The following is a 20258-nucleotide window of genomic DNA, read 5'->3' as shown; positions in this document are numbered from 1 at the left end:
ACATGAGTTTGTTTAGTGTGGTGAGTTGGTTCAGGTGTTCAGATGTAAAAATGTATTCACTGAACTCTATAAAAATAAACCAGTTGTTAATGAATGTGAAATGCATTTTATTTCAATTCCATTGGCCTATCTGTGAATAAATGTGTTGTGCTAATATAGATCCTTGCGATCCGTGATTATGTAGGCTACAAATGTAGACCGAATGATAAAGCATAGTACTGAAAAACAAAGCTAATGATTTGGAGTTGACGTAGGTTATTTTGCCATTATTTTACTGGTCCGGCCCACTTGAGATCAGATGGGCTGTATGTGGCCCCTGAACCAAAATGAGTTTGACACCCCTGGGTTAGACAGTACAAAGACAGGTCATTGAGGAGCAGGTAGGCACTAGACAGTACAGAAAAAGGTAATAAAGGAGAAGGTAGGGGTGAGAAGGCACACAGACAGTTCATTAAGGAGCAGGTATAGGGCTTACTGTCTAACCCCTTCCTGCTCACAATGACCTGACTCAGTACTGTCTAAGCCTTAGACAGTACATAGGCAGGCGATGAAGGAACAGGCAGGGGTTAGACAGTACAGAGACGGGTCGCTCAGGAGTGTAATTCACCTGGGTGGGCGGAGGTCCTGGTGGGGGTAGGGGGTTCACTGAGGAGGACCAGGGACTCGCTAAACCACCCACATCCCCCCTGTTGTCCATAGGCTACACACGGGCACACACACACACACACACACAGGGTGAGATTGACAACTGTAGAGAGAGTGGTGTTACGGGGGGTTAGGGTGGTGTTAGGATGATGCTAGAGGGGTTTTGTGTTTGTTTTAGGGTGGTGTTAAGGCAGTGTTGGCAAGTTGAGTTGTGTAATGGTGACATTAGGGTGGTGTTCTAAGGGTGAAGTTAGGGTGGTGTTATCTAGATGGATCAGCATTGTGTAACGGTGATGGATAGTATGCCTTCCTCCTTCATCTCCTTTTCCTCTTACCTTCCACACTCCTGAGAGAAACAATGAGAGACACAGTGAGAAAAGGAGAGTGAGAGAGAGAGCAAGTGAGAGCAAGAGCAAGAGAGAGAGAGAGAGACACACACAGAGAGAGAGACACACACATACACACACAGGGAGAGAGAGATACAGAGAGAGAGAGAGGGAGAGAGGCAGAGAGGTTAACCAGGTTAATAAAAAAATATTAATGCCAGATCAAGTTATTTAAGAAGTTTCACAAACACAAAACCTGCATGACTCACACGTCAAGCAATTTCAAACGCATACTACTTGTGCATAGTCTTGTTCTCATTCTTTCGCACATACAGATTCTACTTGTGCACACATTTTCCACTTGGGAAAATTTTCCACATTTCCCACACATACACGTTTAACTTGCCTTGACACGCACACACACACACACACACACACACACGTGTTCTCTTTGTGAACACACTAAGAATAGCACACATATATTATTGTTTTATAGTATTGTATATAGTATTGTTTATTGCTTACAGGAATTCGTTGTTAATATATTGCAGTATTTTGTCTTGGTGATTCCTCACAATAGAATAACATGAAAATGATACACAAACACGCACGCACAAACACACACACACACACACGCACACACATACACACTCCTCTCACCTGAAGTGCAGACAGCCTCTATGTGGTTGGTTGGTACTGAAAGATAGACAAGTATTCATTATCTGAGCTTAAAGACAGACAGGTATTCATTATCTGAGCTGAAAGTCAGACAGGTATTCATTATCTGAGCTGAAAGTCAGACAGGTATTCATTATCTGAGCTGAAAGTCAGACAGGTATTCATTATCCGAGCTGAAAGACAGACAGGTATTTATTATCTGAGCCGAAAGACAAACATGTATGCATTATCTGAACCATGATTACGCTTCCCTTCCGACAACATTTATTTTCATTTGATGAGTTGTACAGTTACCTTTGGGTAGATCCTGTCTGTTTACCTGTCTGTCTGTAATCCTGTCTGTCTGTCTAACTGTTTGTCTGTCTACCATTCTGTCTGTCATCATGTCTATTTTCCTATCTGTCGGTCTGTCTGGCTGTCTTCCTGTCTGTCTTTCTACCTGTCTGTATGTCAAATCTGCCTGACTGTCTTGTCTACCTGTGAGTTTGTTGTCCTGTCTACCTTTCTGTCTGTCTGTCAGCTTACCTGTTTGTCTTTCTACCTGTCTGTCTGTCTATTTACCTGTCATTCTGTCTTTACCTCTATGACTGTCAATCAATCTGCCTTTCTATCTATATGTCTGTCTGTCTGCCTGTCTGTCTGTATTCCTGTCTGTTTGTGTATACCTGATTGTCTGCGTGTGTAGTTAAAGGGTTGACGGAGGCTCGTTCTCGTCCCACATGGGAAGGTCACTGCTGGGGGGTCTGCAGACACACACACAAACAGACATTACTATACACACACATTTCTACATAAACATACAAACACATTACTGTACCCATACACACATTGATACGCACACACATATTACTACACTCACATCGCACATTCATCAGAGGACAACAAGACGAACTAGTCAACAGTTTCAAATACCTAGGGCTCACCATAGATAACAAACTCAACTTCAACAAACATGTCATTACCACACACAAACGTGCACATCAAATGCTTTATGTCATACGCAAACTGAAATCACTGTCTGTGGCCCCCCACCTCCTCTTACTCCTCTATAAAAGCATCATCCAACCCATCCTAATGTACTGTACCCCTGCTTCTTCACCCTGCTGACTGTCACCAGCAAAACCAGACTCCTCCAAATCCCACACATAGCATCCAAGATGATCAATCTCACCATCACCAGACTGTGAGAAGCAAATGAACTTGCTATAGCATGCCTAGCACGTATAATAGTCAGCAGCCCTGAACACCCCTTCAATTAATTCTTCATATTACTCCCATCTGGCCGCAGATATAGGGTTCTAGACTGGAGAAAAGCCCATTTTTAAATACGTTTTGTCCCCTCAGTCTTCATAGCACTGAAAAAAAAAAGTTGATTTTTCATCACTGTATATTGTCCAGGTCATGTTTATTTTGGTCTACATGTTTTTCTGTGGTATACAGTGGGGCAAAAAAGTATTTAGTCAGCCACCAATTGTGCAAGTTCTCCCACTTAAAAAGACGAGAGAGGCCTGTAATTTTCATCATTGGTAAACCTCAGCTATGAGAGACAAAATGAAAAAAAAAAATCCAGAAAATCACATTTTTTAAGAATTTATTTGCAAATTATGGTGGAAAATAAGTATTTGGTCACCTACAAACCAGCAAGATTTCTGGCTGTCACAGACCTGTAACTTCTTCTTTAAGAGGCTCCTCTGTCCTCCACTTGTTACCTGTATTAATGGCACCTGTTTGAACTCCTTATCAGTATAAAAGACGCCTGTCCACAACCTCAAACAGTCACACTCCAAACTCCACTATGACCAAGACCAAAGAGCTGTCAAAGGACACCAGAAACACAATTGTAGACCTGCACCAGGCTGGGAAGTCTGAATCTGCAATAGGTAAGCAGCTTGGTGTGAAGAAATCAACTGTGGAAGCAATTATTAGGAAATGGAATACATACAAGACCACTGATAATCTCCCTCGATCTGGGGCTCCACGCAAGATCTCACCCTGTGGGGTCAAAATGATCACAAGAACGGTGAACAAAAATCCCAGAACCACACGGGGGGACCTAGTGAATGACCTCCAGAGAGCTGGGACCAAAGTAACAAAGGCTACCATCACTAACACACTACGCCGCCAGGGACTCAAATCCTGCAGTGCCAGACGTGTGCCCCTGCTAAAGCCAGTGTATGCCCGGGCCCGTTTGAAGTTTGCTAGAGAGCATTTGGATGATCCAGAAGAGGATTGGGAGAATGTCATATGGTCAGATGAAACCAAAATAGAACTTTTTGGTAAAAACTCAACTCGTCGTGTTTGGAGGAGAAAGAATGCTGAGTTGCATCCAAAGAACACCATACCTACAGTGAAGCATGGGGGTGGAAACATCATGCTTTGGGGCTGTTTTTCTGCCAAGGGACCAGGACGTCTGATCCGTATGACGGAAAGAATGAATGGGGCCATGTATCGTGAGATTTTGAGTGAAAACCTCCTTCCATCAGCAAGGGCACTGAAGATGAAACGTGGCTGGGTCTTTCAGCATGACAATGACCCCAAACACACCGCCCGGGCAACGAAGGACTGGCTTCGTAAGAAGCATTTCAAGGTCCTGGAGTGGCCTAGCCAGTCTCCAGATCTCAACCCCATAGAAAATCTTTGGAGGGAGTTGAAAGTCCGTGTGGCCCAAAAACATCACTGCTCTAGAGGAGATCTGCATGGAGGAATGGGCCAAAATACCAGCAGCAGTGTGTGAAAACCTTGTAAAGACTTACAGAAAACGTTTGACCTCTGTCATTGCCAACAAAGGGCATGTAACAAAGTATTGAGATGACCTTTGGTTATTGACCAAATACTTATTTTCCACCATAATTTGCAAATAAATTCTTTAAAAATCAGACAATGTGATTTTCTAGATTTTTTTTTTTCATTTTGTCTCTCATAGCTGAGGTATACCTATGATGAAAATTACAGGCCTCTCTCATCTTTTTAAGTGGGAGAACTTGCACATTTGGAGGCTGACAAAATACTTTTTTGCCCCACTGTATGTGGGAAAATGGTTTATGTGTTATCTTTAAACTTGAGAGAACATGTCCAATCCCGCATACAGGGTGGTGCCCGGGAGCTTCAACAGCTGTATGATTAAATCCCTTCCTCAATTTATTAAATAAAAAGTAGACTTAACTTGTTGGACTTGTAGCTCTGGTAAAGAGATTAAGGTGAAAGTTTAAGCCATTGAAGATTTCAAGGAAGACATTTTTTGGGGGGGCGGGGGGGGTTGTAACCTGGTGGGTAGGTCCTCCCCAACAGGTGACAAGCTCAACCCACCAACCTGATTGGCGCCTGCCTCGATGATGTCCTCGGGAATTATCCAATCGCGGAGTGGCAGGACTCTTCTTCAGTGTGTCCTGGTCAAAATGAGGAGCTGAAATGTAAAGACATTAAATAAAGATATGTACAATATTATTAATATATTAACTTAATCAACGATTAAAATAAAATTAAGAGTTTTCTTTTATAAAGTTGTATACAATATTATCTTTGTAAATAAACTCCGGGTTTGCAAACTAAGTAGTTTGTGCTTCGTTTTATGTGTAGGGACCCTAGCCATACTATTGCAGAGTTTTGGTGCTATTTTTAACAATATTAGTGGTTCAAAAATGCCAATTTGGAAGCAGAACTCAATGCCCCAAGCCAATAACATGGACGCCAAACATTGCGCCGGGCAAACTATAATACTCGATTTTCAATGAAAAATGTATCTGGAGGGCTTATTTGATGGGTTTTCATGCCAAAACAAAGACCCTGGGTTCAATTTGCGCCGGAAATACACTTAAACTGTACCGATTTTGCACGGGTGTGTGTGTGTGGGTTGTGTGTGTGTGTGTGTGTGTGTGTGTGTGTGTGTGTGTGTGTGTGTGTGTGTGTGTGTGTGTGTGTCTGTGTGTGTGTGTGTGTGTGTGCAGTGTTGGGAAAGTTCACTTTCTACGTGAACTAGTTCAAAGTTCAGTTCACAAATTTTAAAATTAATTAGTTCAGTTAAACGTTCATAATTCAAAATTTTGAATTAAGTTCACGGAGATTACCATGGCAACCGGTCAAACAACACGGCGATCTGCGCGCGCATCCACCGTGTTGATAAACAAAAAACCCCCATATTGAACGAAGTTAAACCAAGTGAGGGTGCCGTTCACAGACACCAGAATGAACGAGTTCACGGTAACGTTCATCAGGCAGTAATACAGTACGTTCAGTTCACGTTCGCCCAAAATGTGTGTGTGTGTGTGTGTGTGTGTGTGTGTGTGTGTGTGTGTGTGTGTGTGTGTGTGTGTGTGTGTGTGTGTGTGTGTGTATTTAAAGGCTTACATTGACAGAAGTTGTCTCCCAGGACCTGCCTTGCCTGAAACAACAGTTATTGACAGATGAACCAATGAGGAGACCATGAAAGATTATGAAGCTACGGTCAACACTTTTAGTTCCTACCAGCAGAGGGCAGCATTACCCTAATATCCTTTCTTATAATATCAATGAAAGACTAATTATTATATGATGTCAACAACAACCCCTACTTCTGTTAGATTCAAAATATAATTACTAAATATCTAACATTTAATGTAGAGACCAACCCTTTAAAGGTTCCATGACATGCCACCAGGTGTGTTTTCAAAACAGCTTGTAACGACTAATCACACTCACACCTTTTAAATATTCATCCAACTTTACTTTCCTCCTTCCTCCTTCTCCCCTCCCCCCTTTTCTTCCACTCCTGGGTCCTTCCTTGTGAGGGAGGGGCGTTGGAGGAGGAGGGAGAGAGGAGGAGGTAGGTCTTACCTTGTGAGGGAGGGGGGTGGGAGGAGGAGGGAGAGAGAAGGAAGGAGGTCCTACCTTGTGAGGGAGGGAGGTAGGATGATTCTCCATGATAAGTCTTTTCAGGTAGTGGATCCACAGTCTCTTCTCCTCAAGGTTCCTTGTCTTAGGGAACAACACACCTTGTCTTTGAATATGTATATGAATATAAATTCTCAGTCCATATGGGCTGCAACGGTACATGTATGCTGTAACCTTCTAACCCTTGGTACAGGCTGCACAAATCTTTACGGGTAGATGACATATATACAGTATGTATGTCATATACAGTCTGTATGTCCGGGTTGAAACGGTTAACAAAACTCACTGTTGGGATGAATAGGTGTGGTGGGGTCAGGGTTCAGTACGATATGGTTCGGTACGATACTGTATGGTGGAGTCACGGTTCAGTACCATACTGTATGATGGAGTCACGGTTAGTTACTGTACGGTAGAGTCACGGTACGATACTGTACGTTGGAGTCACGGTTAGTTACTGTACGGTGGAAACACGGTTAGTTACTGTACTGTGGAAACACGTTTAGTTACTGTACGGTGGAGTCACGGTACGATACTGTACGGTGGAGTCACGGTACGGTTCAACATTAAAATGACCTACGTGGTACAAATACAAAAAGAAAAAATCTCTTCATGGGCGCAGCCATTTTGTTGAGAGCGTCATCACTGCTCTCGGTCTACTCTCCCCTTTTTGTCTTGAGAGATGAAGTCAAAAAGGGGGCGTGCCTTCGAGACATGCCGCAAGAAAGCTGGGAGATCTTCGACTTTCGACTCGGAAGTCTGGCATTCGAGGATTCAGGAACACACACCATTATTGTGACAGAATATTCTAATTACCTGTACAGTATGTTGTTCTTTAGGGATCGTTTGGTCTGAAACTTTGAAAGTCAGCGGATCCTTTAGATGTTCCACCAACAACAGGTTACAGCACTGAGAGAAGCAGACAGACAAACAGAGAGAGAGACAGAGAGGCAGACAGACAAACAGACAGACAGGCAGATGGACAGGAAGGCAGGCAGAGAGAGAGAGAGAGAGAGAGAGAGAGACATATGGATGGGTAAAGTGACAGAGGGAGAGAAGGAGAGCGATATACTGACGGTTTATTGACATATTATTGAGGGTCGATAAATCATAAATTCAGTTTAACAGTTTATAGATTAATAGTAGATGAAGGTATACTTTACATGTTCATGAAATGTTAACAACAGTTTATAAACAGGTTACAACAATAGTCATATTTGTAGTAATAGTGTATTTATGGTCATTACGAAGATGTGCGTGCTGTAGATGAGGACGTATTAACCTGTTATCAACAGTGATTAACAGGTAATAGGTGTGGTAATAGTGTATTATAGGTCCTTACGAAGATGTGCGTGCTGTAGATGAAGCGGTCCATCCTCTTCTTGGTGATGAGCAGCATGTTGTTGAAGAGGAAGAAGGCTCTCTCCTTCCTCATCCTCAGCACCCTGAAGCAGCCCTCCAGGACCAGCTCCCCGAAGCCCCCCAGCTCAGGACCCACCCAGTTCACTAGTAGACCCTGGACCTCCTGGGAAGGGCACAACACAACGTCAGTCACGGTGTGTGTGTGTGTGTGTGTGTGTGTGTGTGTGCGTGTGTGTGTGTGTGTGTGCCTGTGTGTGTGTTTGTGGCTAAGAGTATAGTGTACAGTGTATGTGTGTGTATGTTTGTATGTATGTAGTGTTTAGTGTTTGTGTAAGTGTGTGTGTGTGTGTTTGTGTGTGTGTGTACCTGCAGTCTGATAGCGTGTTCTTGCCTTCTCTTCATGTCATTGATGTACCACGCCACTGCTGTCATGGCAACAATGGCGTCTTCCACAACCTCAATGCCTTGGGCGCCTTGGTCCCAGTGTTTAGACAGCTCCTTTAATATATATAATATAAGTTGCAACCGATGAGTTTACTTGTAGTATCAGGCAGTAACAGGTGTGTTTAGCTGTATTTTCAGGAACTAACAGGAATATTTACCTGTAGTATCAGGTACTAACAGAAGTGTTTTCCTGTAGTATCTGATAGTAACAGGTTTGTTTACCTGTACTATCAGGTAGTTACAGGTGTGCTTACTTGTAGTATCAGGTAGTAACAGGTGTGTTTACCTGTAGTATCAGGTAGTAACAGGTGTGCTTACCTGTAGTATCAGGTAGTAACAGGTGTGTTTACCTGTAGTATCAGGTAGTAACAGGTGTGTTTATCCGAAGAATCAGGTAGTAACAGGTGTGTTTACCTGTAGTATCAGGTAGTAACAGGTGTGTTTATCCGAAGAATCAGGTAGTAACAGGTGTGTTTACCTGTAGTATCAGGTAGTAACAGGTGTGTTTATCCGAAGAATCAGGTAGTAACAGGTGTGTTTACCTGTAGTATCAGGTAGTAACAGGTGTGTTTATCGGAAGTACCAGGTAGTAACAGGTGTATTTACCTGTAGTATCAGGTAGTAACAGGTGTGTTTACCTGTAGTATCAGTTAGTCACAAGTGTGTTTACCTGTATTTTCAGGTACTAACAGGAATATTTACCTGTAGTAACAGGTAGTAACAGGAATGTTTACCTGTAGTAACAGGAATGTTTACCTGTAGTAACAGGAATGTTTACCTGTAGTAACAGGTGGTATTTGAGGATCCTCTGGACAGGTTTGAGCAGGTAGGTCTCTAACGGCAACGAGTGGTTCAGGGTGGCTTGTCTCTCCTGGAAGAAGACGAGGAGACGCTCATCCTGCATACACTCCCTCAGTACCGCCACCGAGCTGGGGAGGGAGAGTGTTGAATGGGGCTTAACAACCCACTGCCATGCCCTGTGTGTGTGTGTGTGTGTGTGTGTGTGTGTGTGTGTGTGTGTGTGTGTGTGTGTGTGTGTGTGTGTGTGTGTGTGTGTGTGTGTGTTCTGTGTCTGTGTGTCTGTGCGTCTGTTTGTGTGTTGATGTGTGTCTGTGTGTGTGTGTGTGTGTGTGTGTGTGTGTGACTTACTTGGGATAGTTCATACAGTACAAGGTGTAGATGTTAAACGATTCACTCTAAAAAAAGAGAGAGAGCGAGTGAGAAAAATATGTTCACAGAATATCTCAAGAATGGTTGTCTCAGCAGGAGGGAGAAGAGAAATGGATAACAAACATGGGAAAGAATTTCAAAAGCTCTCTCAAACCCACACTAAGACACGTACGCACACACACACGTACATACACAAAACACACACACACACACACACACATACACACACACACCCACACACACACACACACACACACACACACATATACCTCTTGATTAGATGGAGCTAGAAGTGATAGTAGAGACAGTGTATGAAACATTAGCTAATATATACAAGATATATTTTTAATATAATATTATATATATACACATATATATTTATTAAAATACATATCATATATATATCATATTAATAATATTATTATAATATACATATAACAATATATTGCATATAATATAATTACATATGTTTTATAAACTAGATATATTATTGATCTAATAATACGTATAATATAAAATATATTATCTATATTCTAATAATTCATACAATATATATGAGATGTATAATATATAATAATGCATATCATAAAAAAATCCAAGGTTAGTCACGCACCCCCTCTCACCCAAACACACACACACACAACCACACACACACACATATCGACACATACAATACTACAAAAGTCCACATACATGCACACACACACACACACACTTGCACACATACACAACCAAACTCACTGACCCGCTCTAGGAAACACTCAGCGATGGCTGCAGCATGGGGACTGTTCTCCAAGTCCTCCAGGAGATCACTGTTGGGTTAGAGGGTTTGACAGGTCAGACCAACAGAAAGGTTTGAAAAACTAAATAGGGATATTTGTACCAATCACTTAGAACATACATACAGTGAAGTTAAACCTAACTCAGAACAAAAGATAAAGATACAAATCCTGGAAGAAACATTCTGAGATGACCAGAATCCCATTTACACCTTTATAACAGAAGCAGAACTACTAGAACAATTATCTACCTTATCTCCCTAACTACCACAACAGATAACATGTTAACATCTTACACATAAAGTAAAGAAAAAATATTTGCATGATTTTTAGATTTCATGAAAGCCTTAGACACAATTTGGCATGACGGGGAAAGGGGAAAACATACGATATATATTGATTCATATGACATATTAATCAATCAAGCAGACAACCAATGAGCAGTGCAAATTGTACGTTGAACGAACAAACACATTTCTACCTTGAGTAACATGCTGTTAATCAGGGTTTCCATCTCTCCCCTACACCTTTTAACATCTATATCGACAAATTGGCCAAAACACTCTACAGCTGCCGGTATCAATTGTTGTGGAAATTACAACAAGAATACCTGTGCTTTTGTATTACTTTCTTAAAGCTTCCTGATCTCTTTTCTGGCTAGAGGTTAAGTGTTGGACTATCCACAAACAATCTATACGGCACGCAGGTTAAATGCCCATTATATGCAGATGTCCTGGTCCTACCCAAAAAGGACTTCAGCAACATCTGGACGAACTAAAAAGGTTATGTAAGACCTCTGCCAAATTACAACACACAAATAATTACACATACTTGGGGCTAAATATAAGTTCCCCTGGTAACTTAATAACGGCTGAAAACCACCTCAGAGATAAAGCAAGAAGAGCCTTCTATGCAATAAAAAGAAACATTAAAATTGAGATAAAAGATCCAAATCCAGCTGAAGATCTTAGTTTAGGACCCATTGCCTTATATGGGGGTGAAATCTGGAGTCCAAACAAATAAAATTGTTATCCTGGAAGAAACATCCAATTGAATTCACTCAAATGGAATTTTGTAAAAAAGAAAAAAAAGATTGCACATTCAAAGGAAACCCACTTCCTGCTGCACTATACAATGTACGAAGACATATGAAAATATTTCCATCCAGAAGTTACCTAACAATAACCACAATTTAATTCCCAGTCAGACAGTGAAAAAATGACGTATATCCATCGAGGAAGAATTAAAATGCTGGTTGTTGGCAGCAAGAAAGGCCCTCTGCTGTCTTAACCTCAGGGACGCCCAGGGAAGCACCATATAACAATAACCAGGGAAACACCTCAGAACTACTATTCTTCATGTTCTAGAACTGTTTTCAAGGTGTGCTGTTGTATCATCACTGTATTGTTATATATTTATAAAGCTGTAAGTATTGAGAGTAAGAGCCTTGTCTCTTGTACCATTAGCTTTATTATTGTGTTATTTATGTCCTTGTTAATGTTTTGCTTTGGCAATACGAAGGAATGTCTTTTTCCTGCCAATAAAGCCCTTAAAAAGGATTATAGAGAGAGAAAGGGAATGACGAAAAAGAAACATGAAACAAGGAAAACATGAAGAACAAACCATACCATTCAAAATGGAGATACACATTGTGGTCCCCTGCCACAAACTGAGGTCACCTCCTTCTAAACACTGAAGTCACCTCCTGTTACACTGGAGTCACCTCCTGCTTTACACTAAGGTCACCTCCTGTTACACTGAGGTCACTTCCTGCTACAGTGAAGTCACCTCCTGCTAAACTGAGGTCACCTCCTGCTACACTGAGGTCACCTCCTGCTACACTGAGGTCACCTCCTGCTACACTGAGGTCACCTCCTGCTTTACACTGAGGTCACCTCCTGTTACACTGAGGTCACCTCCTGATACACTGAGGTCACCTCCTGCTTTACACTGAGGTCACCTCCTGTTACACTGAGGTCACCTCCTGCTACACTGAGGTCACTTCCTGCTACAGTGAGGTCACCTCCTGCTACACTGAGGTCACCTCCTGCTACACTGAGGTCACCTCCTGTTACACTGAGGTCACCTCCTGCTACACTGAGGTCACCTCCTGCTATACTGAGATCAATTCCTGCTACACAGTGAGGTCATCTTCTGCTACACACTGAGGTCACTTCCTGCTACACTGAGGTCACCTCCTGATACACTGAGGTCAATTCCTGCTACAGTGAGGTCACCTCCTGCTACACTGAGGTCACTTCCTGCTTTACACTGAGGTCACCTCCTGCTACACTGAGGTCACTTCCTGCTACACTGAGGTCACCTCCTGATACACTGAGGTCACTTCCTGCTACAGTGAGGTCACCTCCTGCTACACTGTGGTCACCTCCTGCTACACTGGAGTCACCTCCTGTTACACTGAGGTCACTTCCTGCTACACAGTGAGGTCATCTTCTTCTACACACTGAGGTCACTTCCTGCTACACTGAGGTCACCTCCTGCTATACTGAGGTCACTTCCTGTTACACAGTGAGGTCATCTTCTGCTACACACTGAGGTCACTTCCTGCTACACTGAGGTCACCTCCTGCTACACTGAGGTCACCTCCTGATACACTGAGGTCACTTCCTGCTACACTGAGGTCACCTCCTGATACACTGAGGTCACTTCCTGCTACACTGAGGTCACCTCCTGCTACACTGAGGTCACTTCCTGCTTTACACTGAGGTCACCTCCTGCTACACTGAGGTCACTTCCTGCTACACTGAGGTCACCTCCTGATACACTGAGGTCACTTCCTGCTACAGTGAGGTCACCTCCTGCTACACTGTGGTCACCTCCTGCTAGACTGGAGTCACCTCCTGCTACACTGAGGTCACCTCCTGCTATACTGAGGTCACTTCCTGTTACACAGTGAGGTCATCTTCTGCTACACACTGAGGTCACTTCCTGCTACACTGAGGTCACCTCCTGCTACACTGAGGTCACCTCCTGCTACAGTGAGGTCACCTCCTGCTACAGTGAGGTCACCTCCTGCTACACTGGAGTCACCTCCTGCTACACTGAGGTCACCTCCTGCTACACTGAGGTCACCTCCTGCTACATTGAGGTCACCTCCTGCTACAGTGAGGTCACCTCCTGCTACACTGGAGTCACCTCCTGCTACACTGAGGTCACCTCCTGCTACACTGAGGTCACCTCCTGCTACACTGGAGTCACCTCCTGCTACACTGAGGTCACCTCCTGCTACACTGAGGTCACCTCCTGCTACAGTGAAGTCACCTCCTGCTACAGTGAAGTCACCTCCTGATACAGTGAAGTAATCTCCTGCTATACTGAAGTCAAAAGGCATACATTACTATGTGGTTGGAAATTGTGTATTCCAAATACCGTATATTTTCTTACGGTAAGACAAATTTCCACCTTGAAAACAAAGGGAAACGATTTTAGGTTCACTGGCTCTTTAAGGGACCACTTGTAGTGACGTGTTCTGTCATACGTTTACAGAGATGGAGAATGACACGTCAGAGATAGAGAGACAGAGAGTGAGAAAGACATAGAGACACAAAGCGAGAGAGACAGAGAGGGAGAGAGAGACTACCCCCCCCCCCACACACACACCGAATATTTCCCATGAGAACCGGAGGCAGGAAGCCAGAGTGGAATGAAGTGAAATGAACACACTATGTGTGTGTGTGTGTGTGTGTGTGTGTGTGTGTGTGTGTGTGTGTGTGTGTGTGTGTGTGTGTTTGTGTTTATAAAAACGCAAATACTTTTCATCTTTAACGCCTCCCTCAGGACCACCAAAAAGCTGACCTCTCTCTCTCTCTCTCTCTCTCTCTCTCTCGCTCTCTCTCTCTCTCTGTCTGTCTAGCACTCTCTCTCTGTATCTCTGTCTCTCTCTCTCTCTCTCTCGCTCTCTTTCTCTCTCTCTCTCTCTCTCTCTCTCTGTCTCTGTCTCTGTCTCTGTCTAGCACTCTCTCGCTGTATCTCTGTCTCTCTCTCTCTCTCTCTCTCTCTCTCTCTTTATCCCTCTTCCTCTCAGACACAGCAGCTACAACAGCTGGATTGGAGGAGCTAACAGCTAGTTCTGGAGCTAACAGTTAGCCTGGAGCTAACAGCTAGACCCAAAAACCTGGTGGTCCTTTCATTAAAGTTCCAAGCTCTATTTGATTCATTAAACATCTTAAAGACAGTGATATGAAGCTGCCTGTGTGGGAGGGGTTTGAATCCTGGATGGGAAAGGTTTTCCACAACAGAACGACATTTGGTTTGGTTTGAATAAAGCGAGTAAATAATACATTCTTGGTTAATTTTGACTTTCTGATCAGATTTGGAATAAGTGGAACGATGTGGATCCATGTTAAATATAATGATAACAATGATAATGATGACGATAATGAAAATATAATTTGATGATAACGATAATGATAATAATAATAAAAAAATTATGATTATTCTATCATTATAATTATAATAATAATAATTATTATTATTATAATTACAATAGGGTGCCTTGCACTTGCCTTGCCCCCCTAATGATACTGATATTAATGATAATAATCATTTTAATCATAATAATAATATATTAATGATGAGGGTGTTGACTGGCCTGTTGAACTCCAAGATGTCTTCTATGTTGCAGAACAGGGCGCTGACCTGCTCCGCCTTCAGAGGCAGGGCGGATCCCCAGTCCACAATACAGCCCAGATAGTCCTGGACCAGAGAAACAGACAAAGAGGGAGAGAGAAGATTTCATTGTCACCAGGACATAGTTTCATAAACATGTGATACGTTTTGACTGACCTAAAACACTTACCCCATGTTCTATGTGCGTTCTGGTGAGTGTAAATGTGTGTGTGTGTCTTCATGTGTGTTTGTGTTGGCTCAAAGGCATTCACGCTTGGACAGAAAGGAAACCGCCCAGAACATACACACACAATGGCACACACAATGGTACACACCCATAACCCCCCCCCCCCCCACACACACACACACAAACACACACAAACACACACACTCACAGGAATACAGAAATGCACAAACAAACACACACACAAAAGCACATTCAGACACTCAGACACAAGTTAAGATGACACAATCTGCAGGTTAGTTGGCACAAAGACATTCAGATCTGGCTAGAAAGGAAACCGCCAACAACACATACATACTCCCACCACACACACAAATACACACACACACACACACACACTCCCACCACACACACACACACCACACACGCACACACACACACACAATCCCACCACACACACTGCCCTCCCAACCCCACCTCTACGATGCTCTTCAAGTCTCTGACGTAGGCCTGCTCCGTCTCTACGATCTCTAACACCACCCTCTGCAGTCGTGTCAACAGAAGGGGCGGGGCTAGGGGCACAGGGGGCGTGGCTATGGTCACTGGGGGCGGGGCTATTGGTACAGGGGAAGCAGCCAGAGGTGTGAGATCCAGGCTGATGTCGGAGCCCTTCCTCTTCGGTGTGGAGGAGGAGGAGCAGGAGGAGGAGGAGGAGCAGCTGTCGGTGGCCACAGTGCCGTAGGGCAGGGAGGAGGAGGAGGAGGAGGAGGACAAGGTGAGGGAGGCGGGCCGATCGCTGTCCGAACACACCGTGTTGACGGACGTACACGAGGACGATGACATCATCCCACCCACCACTCCGCCCAGCGCTGAGGCTGAGGAGGGGCGTCTGGCTGCTGAGTAAACAAACACACAAACAAACAAACAACAGGTGCTTACTTCAAATGGCAATCAACAATAAACAAAACTACTAGATAAACAACAAACAATAGGTCAGTACGATAAACAATTTACAATTCTTATAGATAAACAACATAAACAAGAAGCAATACTAGATAAATAGACTTTCAATAAACAATACTATTTGACAAATAAGATAAACAATAAACAGCACTTCTAGATGAACAACATAAATCAAATACCGTATTTTCCGCACTATAAGGCGCACTTAAAAGCCGGTAATTTTCTCAAAAAACGACAGTGTGCCTTATAATCCGGAGCGTCTTATATATGGATCAATTGGTTAATTGGTTGATCCATACTGGTTGTAAACGGCGCTCTGTCAAAATGTTTCAGTATGAAAAACCAATAAAAACAATTTAATAATAATAATAAAATGTTTCACTACGACTACGATAAAGCCACACCGCTTGCAGCATTACGGCTATCGTAGTCAGTGCACACAGCATTTTACTGCGCTTACTCACGGAAGGTCACACTATACGATCACAGAGCCAGGAAATCGGGCGGAAGACTGGCCACACTACAAGATTCGAGGGTGCGATGCTCTACTTTGTATCATTCACGTTTGCAAGATATTTAAACAATCGAAGGTTTGGAACTGCGTAATTGTGTTTTACTTTTTTGTCATAAAGGTTCTGTAATATTTTTATGTTGTAGCTGTTAAATGACGGGACCGATTTAACATGACGGGTACTTTATTCGAGCGTCCATTTCCTTGTGACACACAAACGATACATCTCGCGCCTCACCCTTCACATATGCAAATGAGGTGTCATCTGACCAATCACAGTAACCCATCTATCTGTAGGATATTACATCTCCCTTCTTTTGTAATAAACAATGAGCATAACTAACACGCCTAACAGTGGCTCATAAACAAATACCAGAGGTAATAACAGGTAAGTCCAGTAACTGTAATAACTGCTTTTCAGACATATCCTATAAGTAAAAGGTAGGTTATCAAGGTTATTGTTTTGTAATAAACAATGAACATAACTAACACGCATAACAGTGGCTCTATAACAAATACCAGAGGTAATAACAGATAAGTAAGCTTTTCAGACATATCCTATAAGTAAAAGGTAGGTTATCAACAGGTAACTTCAGTGTTCACTTTACATACATGTTTCCTTTTTTTTTTTTTTTTTATTAAACGCTACACTTTAATATCACAGGTCCATCACTTGTCTCGGCTTCACCAGACGCCCAGACCTAGTGTGGGCATATGGCGCTGGCCCATCACTGGCAAGGCCCCCAGTGTTAGTGGTGTCCGTAGGTAGGTTCTCAGACACCGGAGTGTCTGGCCTGCCATTCATTACAGCTGTGTGTTCTGGCGCAGGAGTATCAGACCTGTCACTCACTTCAGCGGTGTGTTCTGGTGTAGGTTCCTTGGTCGGTAGGAGGTGGCGGCGGTTGCGGCGGTAGGTCTGACCCTCACTAGTGCTGATGTGGTACGATCTGTCAGTATGTGCCGGTTGCATGATGGTTGCAGGTCTCCACAGTCCATTATCCTGCCGGTAACGTATATTGTCCCCAGCCCGCAGAGTTGACAGCGGCCTGGCGCTCCGCTTGTAGTACCGGCGTTGCTGGTGTTGCATGTGTTCCCGCCTCCTTCTGGCGGCGGTTGGGCTGATGACCTGGGGTTGTAGTTGCGCTGCTGTGGTAGGAAGGATGGATCTCAGCCTGCGGCTGTTGAGCAGCTGGGCCGGTGATTTGAAACCGTCCACTGGAGTGTTCCGGTATTCCAGTAGGCTGAGGTACGGGTCCTTCTTTTCTGCCCGTGCCTTGTCCAGTATAATCTTGGCTGTCTGGACAGTTTTTTCTGCGAGCCCATTGCTTTGGGGGTAGTGCGGGCTTGTCGTTGTGTGTTTGAAATCCCATGTGTTTGCAAAGTTCTTAAAGTCCTGTGAGCTGTATTGTGGGCCATTATCCGAGATCACCTTCTCGGGGATGCCATTACGGGAGAACATGGCTTTCAGTTTTCGGATTACCGCTGATGAAGTAGTGGAATACAGCCTCTCGATCTCGAAGTACCTGCTGTAGTAATCCACCGATACAACATAGTCTTCTCCATTCCATGCAAACAGGTCAGTTGCAATGACCTGCCATGGTCTGTCGGGGATTTCATGAGATAGCATTGGCTCTTTTGGGTTTGACTTCCTGTGTTGCAGGCAGATGGTGCACTTTTCCACCATGGCCTCTATTTCTCTCCCCATTCCTGGCCAGAAAAGGATGTCTCTCGCTCGTAGTTTGCTCTTTTCCATGCCTAGGTGCGGAGTGTGTATTGCTGTAAGCATGCTCGGAGAGAGTGTGGGACTATGATCTTTTCCCCTTTGAATAGGATTCCGTCCATCTCTGATATTTCATCCCTGTGGGTCCAGTATTCGGCAGTGGTGGGTGAGCATTTCTTCCTGGTTTCAGGCCACCCAGACAGTACAGACTCTTTCAGCATGGTGAGCTGAGGATCCTGTTCAGTGGCTGTTCTGATGTCTGTAAGCTTTCTGTCGCTCACAGGGAGGTTGCTGATAACCGTGTGGACTTGCGTATCCATGCCCTCACTCAGAGTGTGGTCGTTGCAGGCTAATGACTTCCTGGAGAGTGTGTCTGCGACAGGGATGCGTTTACCTGGGCGGTGGATGATGGTGATGTCATACTTCTGCAGCTGCAGGATCATCCGTTGTAAGCGTGGTGGGGCCGCTGCGAGGGGCTTTCTCATAATTGATTCCAATGGCTTGTGATCGGACTCGACGACAACCTGGCGCCCGTAGACATACTGGTGAAAACGCTTACATCCAAAGAGAACAGCGAACAGTTCCTTCTCAATTTGAGCATAGTTTTCTTCTGTGGCTGTGAGTGATTTTGAAGCGTAGGCGACGGGCTTTTCTTCTTGCAGGAGCACAGCCCCCAAACCACTTTTAGACGCGTCGACCTGGAGCCTCAGCTCCTTGCTTGGGTCAAAGTAGGTGAGCACAGGTCCTGGCTCCCGTGTGATGAGGTCCTTCATTTGCTGGAAGGAGGAGTTGTGTGTTTCATCCCACACAAATTCGATGCTTTGCTTCAGTAGCTGGCGGAGGGGTGCGTTTATTTCAGACAGACTTGGGGCAAATCGAGCCAGGTAGTTCACCATCCCCATAATGGTCTCCAGTTCGGCTTTGTTCTGGGGTGGCTCCATCTCTTTTACAGCTTTCACCTTGTCAGGGTCTGGCTTGATACCTTCTCGTGTGAGCCTGTGTCCAAAGTATTTGACCTCTGAGACGCAGATCCTGCTCTTCTCGGGGTGGAGCCGTACACCTCTCTCTCTGGTCCTCTCCAGCATGGCCCGCAGGTTAGCGTCGTGTTCCTCTCTGGTTCGCCCGTAGACCAGGATATCGTCAACTATTGCAGCGACGCCTTTCAGGCCCTCATACGTCTCGTCTATTTTTCTCTGAAACTCATCCTGGGCTGATACGATGCCGAAAGGAAGGCGGAGGAACCTGTATCGGCCGAACACAGTGTTGAACGTCGTAAGCATGGATGAATCCTTGGTTAGTTTAATGGCCCAATAGCCTGACCTTGCGTCCATGACGCTGAAAAACTGTGCGCCTGCCAGTCTTGGGGTGACATCCTCCAGAGTGGGGAGTGGGTAGTGAGGTCTTTTTATAGCTTTGTTTAGCTCGCGGGGATCTAGGCATACTCTCAGTTTACCTGTATGTGGCTTCTCTACTACCACCAGTGCATTCACCCAGTCTGTAGGCTCAGTCACTTTCGCGATGATTTCGGCCCCTTCCATCTCATCGAGCTCGTCCTTCAGGCGGCTGCGGAGGGTGAACGGGATTCTCCGTGGTGGGCACACGACGGGTGTGGCTGTGGGGTCCAGGCGTATGCTGCATTCACCTGGGAACTGTCCAACGCCCTGGAACACATCTGCAAATTCCTCCCTCACATCACAGCCTTCTGTTTGAGTTGCATTTACAGACAAAACTAGTTTAATGAGGTCCATATCAATACATGCTCTCAGTCCTAATACAGGTGGAGCTTTGGTGGTGACTATGTAGAACTCCAGTGTCATAGCAGTTCCTTTGTATATACAGCTTAGGTTGCATGTCCCTTTTACATCAAGTGGCTCACCACCATATCCTGTGAGGCGGCGGGTTGTGGGCTTCATGTCTGCCTTGCTAAACAGTTTGTGAAATCTTTGAGCTGGGATTATGTTGACTTGGGCACCGGTATCTAACT

General features: G+C 44.3%; 1 protein-coding gene across 1 annotated transcript in view; it reads right to left on the bottom strand.

Moving 5' to 3' along the window:
* The window catches only part of plekhg2 (pleckstrin homology domain containing, family G (with RhoGef domain) member 2), a 38129-nt gene that overhangs the window by 8825 nt on the left and 9046 nt on the right, over positions 1-20258 (bottom strand). Inside the window, exons 3-17 of the mRNA XM_079732960.1 lie at positions 15558-15976; positions 14880-14983; positions 10234-10300; positions 9468-9514; positions 9097-9247; positions 8241-8372; positions 7855-8037; positions 7329-7421; positions 6513-6599; positions 5994-6027; positions 4960-5052; positions 2315-2392; positions 1632-1667; positions 981-991; positions 608-700 (exon numbers count right to left, since the gene is read on the bottom strand). Of these exons, the coding sequence (XP_079589086.1) occupies positions 608-700; positions 981-991; positions 1632-1667; positions 2315-2392; positions 4960-5052; positions 5994-6027; positions 6513-6599; positions 7329-7421; positions 7855-8037; positions 8241-8372; positions 9097-9247; positions 9468-9514; positions 10234-10300; positions 14880-14983; positions 15558-15976 (1628 nt within the window). The remainder of the gene's footprint in view (positions 1-607; positions 701-980; positions 992-1631; positions 1668-2314; positions 2393-4959; positions 5053-5993; positions 6028-6512; positions 6600-7328; positions 7422-7854; positions 8038-8240; positions 8373-9096; positions 9248-9467; positions 9515-10233; positions 10301-14879; positions 14984-15557; positions 15977-20258) is intronic.

Source organism: Pollachius pollachius (genome assembly GCF_949987615.1).
Source record: "Pollachius pollachius genome assembly, chromosome: 3".
Lineage (NCBI taxonomy): Eukaryota > Metazoa > Chordata > Actinopteri > Gadiformes > Gadidae > Pollachius > Pollachius pollachius.
Note: the sequence above shows the minus strand (reverse complement) of the source record. Positions and strands in the feature narration are given on the sequence as shown.